General features: G+C 37.0%; 1 protein-coding gene across 1 annotated transcript; it reads left to right on the forward strand.

Moving 5' to 3' along the window:
• The first annotated feature begins 8640 nt into the window (after positions 1-8640).
• On the forward strand, positions 8641-13908 carry EMB3143 (YCF54). The gene is made up of 3 exons (XM_077383111.1): positions 8641-8977; positions 11173-11405; positions 13506-13908. Exons 1-3 carry the CDS (start codon positions 8744-8746, stop codon positions 13696-13698), a joined length of 660 nt encoding a protein of 219 aa, XP_077239226.1. The 5' UTR covers positions 8641-8743; the 3' UTR covers positions 13699-13908.
• Positions 13909-14131: the final 223 nt, after the last annotated feature.

Here is a 14131-nt window from a genome sequence, read left to right on the forward strand (position 1 = left end):
CAAAGACATCGAAGTCCAAGATAAATGAAGACTTGAAGAGTCCATTGAAGATCAAGTTATATTAGATTGTATTAAGATCCAATCCTAGTTTAGGATTTTGAAAGGCATAATTAAGGAAATAAACACACACCCTAAATTTATATGTGATTGTCTTTGTGGTGTTCCAACACCTTGGAACCCTCATAGCAATCCCAACGTGGTGTTAAGTTGGAAGCCCAAAAACATGAAGTGAAAATCTGCTCTTCATAGGCTTCTCGGAACTCCGAGAATTCTCGGAACTCCGAGAAATGGTCCAGTAGACTTTTTTTCATCTTCTCTTTGTATTCCCGGAACTCCGAGATTTTTTCTCGGAACTCCGAGAAATATTCTCGGAACTCCGAGAACACTATAACGGTCATATTTTGAGCCGTTGGGAATTTTGTTGGAATTACCACAATGCCATTGAACGGTCATATTTTGGTTTTCCTATATATATGGGCATTCTAAACTTCCAAACCATCAATCCTAACACTCTTAAACTTCATTTGAACATCCAAAGAGTGAATCAAACTTGATTATGCCTCTCATCCTCTAAGATTAGGATTTGGATCTTTAGGCTATATTTGTACATCTTCTGCAAAGTTGTAAACCCTTGTGAGGGATTTTTGTTCTTTCTTTCTTATTCAAGAAATTGTATTCGGGCGAGTGTTCGGAGAAGCGTAGCCCACTCTCCGTGGTGAAGATTGCCACCAAGGTTAAAGGTAATCGGAATTTGTAATCGGCACCGATCTTCGCCGAAGTTAAGAAGATCACTTAGTGAAGCCATCAACGGGTCTTTGTTGGTGGAGTGGAGTAGGCCTCGCGTTTTGAGGACCGAACCACTTTAAATCTCGGGTGCACTCTCTCTTGAACTCTAGCTCTTTATTTTGCATTGCACCTCTAGATTTAACTTGTGTGCTTGAATTTCATTTTGATCTCTTAATTTCCAATTTAGGTTTGAGTTTTCAAAAGATTAAAACTTGTTAGAAACCTAATTAATTTTCACTCCTCATAGTTGCCGTACTCGGGACCACCCTTGGAATTTCATGGTGGCTGAAAATGGGTTTGGTAATGGTGGAGGTGGTGGCTATGGAGGGAGATGGAGGTGAAAGTGAAGGAATGAGATGAGTGATGATGGGGTGGTGGTCTGGGCTTGCGAAACTAACGAAATTAGTGGTGTTTGGGCTTGCAAGACAGAGGAAGAATGGGGTGTTATTGCTGCCTTGAAAGGAATGGAAACATGGGATGGGAATGGCCTGAGTTTTGCGTAGAGATGAGGGAGTACTGTGGACAGCAAGAAGTGATGATCTGGTGGAGTTTTTGGGGTGTGAAAAGGACCGTAGCAAGGCAAGGAGCTGATGGAGTTTGGAGGTGTTTCTGGGCAGCAAAAGGGGAGCAAGGTCTGTGTTGGTTTGTGCTATAAAAATGCCAGCAATGGTAGAAATTTGAGCTGTAAAAATGGCAACAAGGGTGGTAGAAATGGGGGGTGTAAAAATGGTGATGAAGGTAATGGTTTGAGGACAGCCAAGGGAGATGAGAAGAGGGTGAGGTAATGGGACTGCTAGTTGTGGAGAGAGGAGGATGATGGTCGAGATAGTTGGGAGAAATGGAGGGGGTGTTGTTGTTGGATCGAATGGAAGGGATGGTTGTTGTTGGGAGAGATGGAGGGGCAGCTGCTATTTGGAAAAATTGGAGGGGGGGTTGATTCAGCTAAAAGAGGGAGATCATGGCCGAATGTGTTCTCTCTCCTCTCTCTCTCAAATTTTTCTAGGGTTTCTCCTCTCCCCCTCTGATTTTTCTCCTCTCTACCCTTTTCTCCAACCAAGAAGAAAACCCCCCTCCAAGAAAACCCCAATCGAGTGGCCTTAAAAGGGAAATGATATATTCATACCCCCCCCCCCCTCTGCATCTTGGACAGGCCCCTAATGTATTTATGACTATCCTGTTACACTTCCAAGGGTGGTCCAAGACAGGAAAAGAGGGGTAGCATTTAGGCTTTATTTTGTTGCATATGAGGTTGGTAGGGCCACACCAAGGCTGGATAATTCACCCTCCTATGTACTTGACTACTCTTTTACCCTACAAAAGAAGGGTGGCTAAGTAAAAGATAATGCCATCATCTAAAAAAATGAGAAAGTAGCCTTGCTCCGTCCCAATGCTCTCATCTGATCCTTTTGACTTTTATAAGCAAGAACGAATAGTTTTTTCTTCCTTTTTGAATAATGACCACCTCGTCTACATACTAATAATGCACCCTTCTTCTAATGCATTATGACTACTCTTTTGCTCTATGAGGGGTGTCCAACCACAAAAGCAAAATGATATATTTATACCCTCCCTTCTTCCATGTACAGCCTTCTTAAACAAAATGAGTCATTTGCTTCCTTTTTCTCTTTATAGCCGGTTAAAGCTTTTTGGTGATTCCATTTATAAAAAAAAAGCTTTTTGGTGATTGCACTCCCTCCCTCTCTACTGGTTTGATTAGTATTGACACATCCTCAATGCGATGATTCACCCTCCTTATCATTATGAGAAATGACATATTTAACCCCTTTTTCATGCCTCTAGATAGCTTCTCTATTTCTCAATCTTGAAAATGAATAACCTCTTTTTTATTTGCCCCATCGGAATGACTTTTATAAGTAAAAATAGGGCCAATTCCATCATACCCCCAATTCAATAACCACACCCCCATTTGTCTTTTCCTCTTCATACATTTACAAATGGGAATGAGTATTGGCACACTTCTTTTGTTTAAATCACCCTCCTATTGCACTACGCTACACTAGACTACGAACTGAGCTTGCCTTATTAGGCAATTCTTGACGGATTCTGATAAAATTTAAAGGGACCTACCTGGGATCCTAACCTATCTTAAGGTACAAAGTGGGACTCTAGAATAACGATTTAGCAGGATTTCTAATCTAACGACGCTATTAGGGTTCGGTCAAAATGGGCTGTCTACAGATGCACATCCTTGTCTTCCAATGTCCATAGTTAGACACATCAAAGAAAGGAGGTCTAGCTGTGGAATGGCCTTCCGAAAGTCCTGTTCCAATCATATTTGTCATTTCACAATTAGAAAAGTTGCCAACGATCTTTCCCTTGTTAGATTTTGAAAAACCTTACCAAAGTTTAAAAAATTTCTTCTAAGAGCCAAGGCTTTGATACCAAGTGAAATTTCAATGATAGGCCCGAGTATGATAGATTGGCAACTTAAGAGGAGGAAAATTAGGTTTTAATAAAAATAAAATTTATCCTTTTGAAAACTTTAACCCGATTATTTAAACTCTCCAATTAAGAGATCAAAAATAATTTAAGCAATAAAGTTAAATCTAAAGTGCAATGCAATTGAAAAGAGCAAGAGTCAAGAAAGAGTGCACCCAAGATTTAAAGTGGTTCGGTCCTCAAACACGAGGCCTACTCCACTCCACCAACCAAACACGTTGATGGCTTCACTATGTTGATCTTCTTAACCTTGGCGAAGACAGGTGCCAATTACAATCTCCAATTGCTTTAACCTTGGTGGCAATCCTCACCACGGAAAGAGGGCTTCGCTTCTCCGAACACTCGCCCAAATACATTGATTTGTTAAGAAAGAAAGAACACAAAATATCCCTTCCAAAGGGTTACAATTCTGAAGAGGATGTACAAATGAGAACCTATGATCCAAAACCTTAATCTAGAAGATGAGAGGCATAAAACAAGTTTGATTCACTCTTAGGATGTTCCAATATGGTTTTAGAGTGTTAGAGTTATAATGGTGAAGTTTAGATCTCATATATATATATATATATATATATATATATATATAGAAAACCCAAAAATGACCGTTTGAGGGCATAGTCGTAATTCTGTGGAAAACCCCAACGGATATAATTTTTTCCCGATATAGTGTTCTCGGAGTTCCGAGAGACTTTCTCGGAGTTCTGAGAAATTCTCAGAGTTCCGAGAATTACTCTCGGAGTTCCGGGAATTCAAACAGAGATTGGATATTAGTCCTCAGACCATTTCTCGGAGTTCCGAGAAATTCTCGGAGTTCCAAGAATTACTCTCGGAATTCCGAGAAGCCTATTTCAGCAGGTTTTTAAGTTTAATTTGCTGATTTATTTTGGGCTTCATGGACTTCCAATTTTATACAAAGTTGAGATTGTTATGAGGGTTCCAAAGTCTTGGAACACCACAAGGACAATCACTTAATCATTTAGTTCATTTAGGGGTGTGTGATTACTTCATTTATGATTCTCAAAACCTAAACTAGGACTGGATCTTTACAGGATAAAAGACTTCAAGGAGAATGATCTTCACTTGCATTGCTTCAAGTCTTCTTACTTCTTGGATCTCCAATGACTTTGGCCTTCCGAATATGGTCCAATAAGAGCGCTTCTTGGACTTGATCCAAGCAACCTTGATGTTGAACTATCATGATCTACAACTAAGACAATCAAACACATTAGTGAAATAAAATCACTTGAGTTTGGAATCATCAAAAGAAGATGGGAATGCCAAGGTGGAGAACCATTGGGCTTACACCTTGACATATATTATGGTAGAAGCATATGTATATAACACATATGCATACACTTGGAACAGTGAAGGCACTAATTGGTTTACAAGTTTGTTATAATTGTACCATTTTTAGTCCAATGATGCCATTAACAGAGAGCATTTTCTAATAAACTGAAGTGTGGAATTTTAAAGTGGGTACTCAAGCGAGTGTTCAGGCCTTCCTTCATACAGTTGTTCAAAACAAAGGTATAGCTTCCATTTCAAAATCCTCAATGTTTGGGAAAACATGAACCACATAACTAATAGCATACAGTTTAAAGGAAAACTAAATTGTTCAAGTGATAGTGCAAACATTTGAAGGAAGACTGAACTCTACATTTGTTAATGCCAAAAATCAAGAAGAAGACTCAATTATACATCTGTGGGCGTAAACAATAGAAGAATGGGTTGAACTCTATACCTGTTGGTGTAAACACTCAAGCGATGAACTGAACTATATGCACTTGTTGATAGATACATAGCTGGACTGTGCATATAGAAGTGCTGACTTTATGAATACAAAAAAAAAAAAAAATTAGGCTCAAAAATGACCTCAAAAGATACCAAGGCTCTCATGGTAACAGAGATGAATATTGACCAATGGATTATAACTGCATCCGAGTCACGAAAGGCTTGAATCCAAAGAAATGAGATTATTCTCATAGCACAAAATTACCACAAACATCCTGGTCTACTGGTAAAATAGAGCTTTTACTACAATGTAAAGCCACTTGAGTTCATTTTTCTAAGATAAGCAAAATTAGCTATAGATGTCTTGGGCAACAAGTAAATAGGATAATCTTGTTTATGAATTTAACTCCAACATAAAAACTATGCGAAAAGGTTAAGGAATCTATTTTATCATATGAACAAGGTAATAAGACTTCTAATGCCCCATAGATCAGTTAAACTTTTCCATACCATTTGATTCAATATTCCTACTAAAAAATATGGTTATGTTGACTGCCCAAAACTTAGAAATATTACAACTATGAAAAATTATTAAAGTCACAAGCATTATATACAACCTACTAAAGCAATGAAAAGTAGCAGATTGTATTATTGGCAAATGATTCATTTCAACTAACAAGTTGTATCCAATTAATAAAACTACATATTGCTACCCTTCAAAGGCCTAAACATAACTGGTGCAATTACTGCACTATTTCGATGACATTTCACCATTAAACAGGACATTTTCATATTACCATCCAACATTATACAACGAGCTCTTAAGGAAAACACATGATCAAAGGATTCATCAGATTATTTGGAGGTCAAAGCCGAAATGAAATGATCAAGACAAAAGACTCTTTCATTGAACCATGTATGGGATTTAAGAAATTGGATCAAGTAGGATCCAATTTCCTAAATCTCTATAGTTAAACCAAAAGAGGTACTAAATCAAGCACTTGCATCAATTCAATAAACAACATGTTCAAGCAAGTAAAACTTAATAAATATAAAGTGAAAAATATATGTCTGCACTTATCTCCTATGACAATAAATTGAAATTTAAATGATTACGTAGATGAGGTATGCATGTCATTCTATGGCAATCATTATTACTACAGTTAATCACAAATGAGATTACAATGTCATGCAATGTCATGCTTGATCATAAAGTAGATTTTGAATTACTTGACACAACCCATATGGAATGACTAGTATAATAAATGGGTCCAATGACATGTAAGTATAATAAATAGATCCAATGACATGTGCAAAAATCATTAGAGTAAAAGAATAAAAAGAAATGACGAATGGGTTAAGAAACCAGTTGCAAGTCACTAATCTGAGAATATGAATTCAAGAGGTTAAGACTTAACCTAAGAAGATTCAGAATAATATATTGGATGATACAACATAGGCCATAACTAAATTGAAATTCTATGATTATGAGACATGGATTAATCATTCAATGAAGATAATTAAAAACAATCAAACGGCCATGAGCTACCTAGCTGGAGGACAAGTATTTTGAAAGTGCTCATGGATATTAGATAATGCCTTTCAAATTTCAGGAAGAGTATAGAAGGCAAAACCCCAAAATCAAAGGAACATTAACCAGAAATTTAAAAGAAAAATGGGGAGATCTGAGCTCTAGCTAGGCTATTGACAATTATACTATCTTCCTCCAATATCTGCACCAATCCACCTTGTCTTCCCATTTTATATGAAACTGGTTTCAGTAGGTTAAAAGACATGATAAGAAGAATCCATCTAACTACTGATCCCATGTATGGGTAAATTTCTAAAGCATAAACCTGAGAAATGACAAATATGCTAACGAAATGACAAAGAATTCAAACAAGGTTCCTTAAAACAAGAAGACTAACATGTAATCTTTAAGGATGGAATACAAGTTAGCATTAAAAATCAAACTCTAAAAATTTCAAAGAAAACAAGTGGACCATGAATACTCCAAGATTTTCACGACACTTCTTCAGTCACAAGCACTGATCCAATGACATAGTATTTACTCGATTTGAAAGCATATTCAGCTACCTTTATTAAAATCCACGATCTATGCTTAATAAGAGATATGCACTGAACAGTATTAAACAGAGGATCATTCCAAACGGCAATATATGCTTAAAAAAATGAAAATAATTCAGGTCAGCTTAACAATTAGAAAGAATCACAACACAAACACATAAAAATTGCTTAAACTTCATTTTTTCCAGAAAAATACCTGCAACAGCTCCTTTTCCTTGAGTCGAATCGAAGGATGAACTAGTGACAATCAAGATCAGGCCATGAAACTTCCAAAATTACTTGTAAATTCCGGAAGACCTCACTTGAGTGATTAGATTCGAGCAAAACTAGCAAGATCCAGGCCGGAAATCTTCGAATCAAATTTCAAAGCTTTGAACCACACTTTCTAGGGTTCCATATGGTTAAAAAAAATAATGAAAGAAACCTCAATTGGAACGGCAAATAAAGCTCGAACATAACCTGATTTCAGCAAAAATTAGTTTGATCTTAATAAAACCTTGATCAGAATTCAATCGAAGCTTTCTAAAGCTTAGTCGAAAGCAAGGGATAGGGTTAGGGTTTGAAAATTTGCAATGAGTACACAAGTGAGAAGATCTGATGGTTTATAGAAGAAGAAACAACATTTGAAGAAAATGGATGGCTGGCCGGAGCTCCAATGAGATCGCCGGAGAATAAAGATCGGAGAAGAAAGAGAAGGGAATTAGGGTTTTAGGCGAAAAAAATTTTCTTCTCTTTGGTTCTTAGAAAAATAGCTCTGCTAGGGTTAAGAAGATCCTCCTTAAGAATGACAAATGAGAGCTTAACTTGGTATATATAGGCTAAGTGAGATGATGATATTGGCACTACTACTTTTGATGGGCGCGCGGATGCGCGAGTTTTGATAGGAGCACGGAGAAATCATGTCCTATTCGGATTATGCTCTGCACTCTCTAGGATAAATCACCCTACTTCTGCATATGCACTACGATTCCAATTCGCGGTTAGTTCGCTAGGCAAATCAGCTCGGATTCCGACGAAATTTTGCAGGAACCTTGGTGGGACCCTAAGCTAACCTAGGGTGGAATTTGAGATCCCAAATCACTGATTTGAAAGGGTTTTGTTCAAACAAGGAGGTTTAGGGCCTAGTCAAAATGGGGTGTCTACAGTAAGTTATGTAATTTGTGAAAGATGCCATGTGATTTGCATAAGTTATTTATGCAATTTATTTAAGGAAGTTATGTAATTATGAAAGGGGATTTGCTAGGGAATTTCACAGAAAGACCTTTCGCGGCTCACTGTTAGCATGTGAGAACAGCCACCTCAGATTAATTAAATGAATAAGACAAAATCTGCAGAAAAGTGAGCTGTCTGGCTGTTTTGTCGTGCAACAGTCAACTGCAAAATGCCTTTCCGCAAAATTCACTAGCAAATTCCAAAAAAGTTACATGTAATTTGATGTTAAAATCGTTCCAGCAGCATAATCTTTGTAACATTGGGGATACAATATATGGCATACTAGATGGACCCCATCAACCAAAGGTCAGGCCCACTGAATGCTCAAAGTCCTAGGCAACTTGGTATGGTGGTGCAAAACATAACCCAAAATAATGTCACCGGCCCCGATACATTTATTTTCTCATAAGAGGATAAGGTGAGAATCCTCTTACTTTATCCTTTGGTATCTTCTTCTCTCCCGGCAATGGTAGCTCCGGCCACGTTGTCTCTCGGCTCCTGCGCCGGATTAGTTCTTGGCCAGGCCGAGAAGTCATTTCTCTCCAGCACATCTCACCGTCACCGATTCTGTCATTCCTTCCATAAAAAAACACACGCTCCAATCCTCTCCAGCCACAGCCGCTCGAGCCGTTCGGTTGCCGATACGAGAGCTGTCGCCGTTGATTCTAACCAGCTTGGCTCATCGGAGCCAGCCGAAAAGGTAAGTTTTATCCCTCTCTAGAAAATATTGGATTTTGCTTTCAATTTTTCCTTTATCGAAAACCTATAGGCGCCGTTGGATACACGGATTTTAGAATCTTGAATTTCCTCAAAATTGTAGATGGGAGATGAGACCGGCCTTCATTTTCTGATTTCTCTCAAGATGGGGGAGAGATTTCTAAAACCTGGATTTCTTACTTAAAAGTCAAGAAACGCTGTCAGACAACATACAGCATTTTGATCATGAACCCTCTTTTCCACTGTTTTCAAACTAAATCCTCAATTCTAAAATCCGGGTATCCATTCCAAACGCCCCCTTGTGTTGTGTGGTCAAGACTAGTGTTGTGTGATCAAGGCTAGAAACATCGCCTGTTTCATTTTAGAATCGCTCGAGACAGGCGGTTGAAACAGGGTTTGATATTTCGGTTTTATGTTCTTTGTAATTAGCAAAAAAACATTTATTTTAGGGAATTAATAACAGCACAACCATGTTTTACTAATCGCACTAACTCAGGTTGTCTTTTCTTTTCAAATTAGATTGTAATAGATTTTTGGGAACCATAATAATCTGTGACAGCTCTTTAAATAATAAAGGGAGATGATAAATTCGCACCCCCTGCAAGATAATTTGCACCCCTTATAACGTGAATTGTGGAATGCTTTTTGGTGTCAAATCACCATAACAGTGGTGCGAATTTATCCTACAGGGGGTGTGAATTTATTATCAGCCATAATAAAAGACAAGACGGGTTAGTGCAGTTGTTAAAACATGGTTGTGCTGATATCATTACCCTTATTTTGTTTTTAAATTGGAAAATACATTAAAGAAATAATGCCCCATCATTGCTCTGGGGGAGTTTTGAAATGCAAGCCTTTTCTCCCATGATTTTTGAAAGATTTTTTTTCAAACTAATTACATTTCCCTGTATAATTAATTAATTAATTAGTATGTTCTCAATCCTTTTAAGAAAATTCCGAGTCAAAAGAAACTGCCCTGCGGCCGAGTCACAATTTCTGCAATATACGTGGCAAATGACCAAAATTAAGAATACTGACAGTAATCTACTTGCCAAAATCAGTTGCCATTTTATAATGGCACTAAATCACCTTGTCTTTTATTTTTCAAGTGTTTTTAACCTCCACTGTCCATTTTTAACCTCCACAAATCGAAGGGCTAGGATGATCATATGGAGCTGATTTTTTTAGCACACCCTATCTATCATAGGGCCCATCAAATGAATGCTTTGGATCATCCAAACAATATGGGCCCACTGAAAAACTTTCCTCATATATATATATATATATATATATATACATATAGAGGAAATATATATATATATATATATATATATATATATATATATATATATATTAAGACTACTGATATTCCCTCTAAAAATGTTAACAATTGCACAAGCACAACTTGTCTTCTTTTTTTTTCCCTTTTATGGGATTAATAGAGCTTTTTGGTAAATGTAATAACTTTTGACGGCTGTTCAAATAAGAATAATGATATGGTAACTGAGCTATTCACAGGTTAGCAATCTTAGTCCTTATTTTTTGGCTTTAATTTCCTTAAAATGGTAAAAATACGCCTCCCATGCCATGTGGCATGTGCAGATTTGATCAGTTCCACTCTCAGTTCTGCCCTTGGTTTCCATTGCCGCACTCATGGTAGTGCCAATATCAGTAGCCTTTATTAATTAGGGTTTTGTTACGGGTGTCCAGTCGTTAAGGTGCATTGAAAAGGTAAATTTATTGTCGTTAAGGTGCATTGAAAAGGTAAATTTCCAATAAATTTACACAGGGTTTGAGAGATTACATATGTTTTGAGTCTTTTTTCTCAAACCATGTGTAGATTTACCTTTCCAATAATGCACCTTAACAAGTGCCCCGGGCCAATCGTTAACAAAACCCTATCAATTATCACAAATATGTCATTACATGTTATTTTTGTTAATTTTGGAGAAAGAAACAACCTTGGGATTTGCTAGGGTCCATTACAAAAGGCATTTTGCAGCTGGTCTGTCGCATGTAAGACCAGCCACCTCGTGAATGGAGACAACAGCTTTTGTCTCCATTCATGAGGTGGGTGGTCTGACATGCGACAGACCAGCCGTGAAATGCCTTTTACGAAGGACGCTAGCAATTCCAAACATTTATATCTTTTTGTCTTATTGTTCAATCAAATTTCAGGAAAAATCCACAAAATATTATTTTGTGGTAGCGAATGCTAAATTCATGCTAGATGAAGAGGAACATTTTCAGGAGCTCTTGTTCGAGAAGGTGCGGAACTATAGCGAGCGCAACAAAGAGCAAGATTTCTGGCTTGTGATTGAGCCGAAATTCCTGGATAAATTCCCTAATATTACAAAGAGATTAAAGAGACCCGCAGTAGCCTTAGTTTCAACAAATGCTACTTGGATCACGTAAGAATTTTCTTTTATTCTTTTGTTTTGATCAATGCAAATGTGTTTATAATTTATTTTGTGTTATATGTCTATATCATATTCACAAGGTTGTCGATAAAAATATCTTTTTGGCAAGAATATTTACACTTTCAATTTGGTTTAACTTATGTTAAATATTATTGAACAAGTACATTGATCATTTTTTAGTAGGCTTTTGTAATGTAAGCATGTTAATCATATTTTCTATAAATTGCCTTATATAAACATTTTCAAGCCATTTTGTAATGACACAACTTTCAAGTTGGTTTTACTTATTCTAATTTTTAAATATTATTCTATTAAGTATCTTGAACATTTTTTAATTGGCAGCTGATATCTACGCTACCATATTTTAATAATGGCACTACTCGGTTTGTTTTGAACTTTTCTGAATGAATGTTGATAGAGTATTGTAACAGCCATTAAATGTTAATTAAGAGTGTAAAACAAAGCGAATAGTTGCATTATCAAAATATGGTAGTTCAAATACCACTCTCCTTTTAATATTACTACCATATATTACCTATAAATTACCATTATAAGAGTATAAATCAATACATAGCAATATAAGATAAACTTTTCCGTGTTTATGATCTATACTTCTCAAGTGAGAAAATGAGCCTCATTATTGAAGATTTTGTAGTAGGTAGCATTTTGGGAAGAGTGCTAGTACGGGCCGCCTAACCAAGAGCTGAATCGAACAAATCCCTACTGCTCTGTTTGGTTGCTTGTAGATGGCTGGGAGAATAGGAGAAAAATAAGTCAAAGAGAATTAGACAAGAATGGAAGAGAATGGAAGATGGGGAGAATATTAGGAGGGAGATTTGCGAGTAGTGTTTGGTTGCGCGAGGAAATTAGCGGAAGATGTAGGGTGTCATTATCAAAATATAGGTGGAAGAGAGAAAAGTAAGAGAGAGAAAGAGAGAAAAAGAATAAGATAAGAATTTCTCCTAATTCCCCTAACAAATTTTTCCATTTTGGTGAAAAAAGGGGAGAAGATTATGGGGGGGGGGGGGGGGGGGAAACATCTCCGCCACGTAGGCGCCACCCTAGGATAAAAAGCAATAATGATGTCTAGAAGTTGTCTAGTGGTCAAAGGTGTAAATGACAACCAAACATACTTTGGGGAGATCTCTGGGAGATCTCATGGATTTGAAACTCCTACAATCCCCTCAAGACAACCAACCAAACGGAGCATACATGACAAATGACATATGGAGGGATAGTTTTGCTACATTAAGAAACAAGCAGAAAAAAAAGTGACTCAAATAAAGCCAAGTAGTAGTTAGCAATGGGAACAGGCTATTTGTTCGATCCCAACTCGGTTACCATATCATTATTCTTTTGGGAATAGTAGCAATCTCTAAGGCTGTATTTGGATTGTTGGAACAAGGGATTGGTATCCTATTCTGATTATCTTGAAAATTGAATAAAAAAATTAATTCAATAAAATTTTCATTTTGACTAGGTTGGAATCAAAGTGCCACCTCTTGGGATGGGAAACAAATTCCAGCATTTTTTTCCGGGAAGTGATAATTGTGCCCGTTTTCATCACTTGGGACACCCAGCTGCAATGTACCTGGCAATCAGGTCACTTCATCCCTTCAAATGTGAACTACATCAGCACCTTTGCAGTCATAGATACACGGTAGCCGGGTGTCCCAAGTAATGAAAAGGGACGCATTTATCATTTCCCCTTTTTCCCCTTTTAATTCCACCCAAGTGTCATTTCCGCCCCTGATTCATTTTTAGAACTAAATGCCAAAATCAGAATAGGATACTGATTCTAGCGCCTAATTCTGGCAATCCAAAAGCATCCTCACAGGTTTACAAGGTAATATATTTTGATCATACTACACTTTTAGGCAAATTGGATCAGTTTCCAAAGGGACCGTAGAAGGTGTTTGTATCTGTAAATCTCAGTCGAATTTACCCAGGATCTTACTTTATATTGGTGCAAAATTTACATTTATGGTGTCTTAATCCTGTTAATCCTGAATGTGATATTGTATTCGAAATGTAATTATGTTCTTCAGTTAATTTCATTGTACTGAGTGACTGTTAAATGGGTGTTGAAAGGTTCATGAAGCTGAGATTGGATCGGGTGTTAGAACAGAGCTACGAAGCTGATAGTTTGGAAGAGGCACTGGCTTCAAATCCCACTGATTTAACATTTGAGAAGCCAGAGAATTGGGTGGCGCCCTACCCGAAATACGAGTCTGGGTGGTGGGAGCCATTTCTGCCACCAGAATCCGTCAAGGCCAAAGAATAATGACTGTTTTTTTGTTGTTCACTGTGCTGAATTTTCTGCAAGGAGGTGGTAGGTCATATTTCAGAGCTTGTGTAGCTCTCATGTTAGTAAATGCACTACCTTTTTTAATTGCGGAACTCCATATTTTACTGCTTTTGAGCTGCTTATGACCATGTTAATTCTGATACTTCAGGATTTACTGAGAGATATCTGACAGTTTTTTTCTGAATACTCCTAACCCAACTTTACAATTATTGTATGTTTTGAGTTTTGTCCATCCTTATAGTAAGTTTCTTAAATTAAAGTAAAACATTATATTTTCTTAACCTATTAAAACTTTCAATATATTACTTTTAATTTTCAATATATTACTTGTTATAACCATATTATTATGAAAAAACTTAAAATGAGACTTGATTAAACTACTTTGGGGAGTCTACAAATTGTTCTTGTC

The sequence above is a fragment of the Tasmannia lanceolata genome, unplaced genomic scaffold (assembly GCF_043159265.1).
Source record: "Tasmannia lanceolata isolate RefF3 unplaced genomic scaffold, GAP_Taslan_0.1 ptg000006l, whole genome shotgun sequence".
NCBI lineage: Eukaryota > Viridiplantae > Streptophyta > Magnoliopsida > Canellales > Winteraceae > Tasmannia > Tasmannia lanceolata.

Bases quoted from the DNA above. Each gene is read 5' to 3' on its own strand.
- EMB3143 (XM_077383111.1), top strand. From the start codon at position 8,744: ATGGTAGCTCCGGCCACGTTGTCTCTCGGCTCCTGCGCCGGATTAGTT. The intron at 8,978-11,172 runs GTAAGTTTTATC...ATCAAATTTCAG, and splicing joins CATCGGAGCCAGCCGAAAAG to GAAAAATCCACAAAATATTA. The intron at 11,406-13,505 runs GTAAGAATTTTC...GGGTGTTGAAAG, and splicing joins ACAAATGCTACTTGGATCAC to GTTCATGAAGCTGAGATTGG.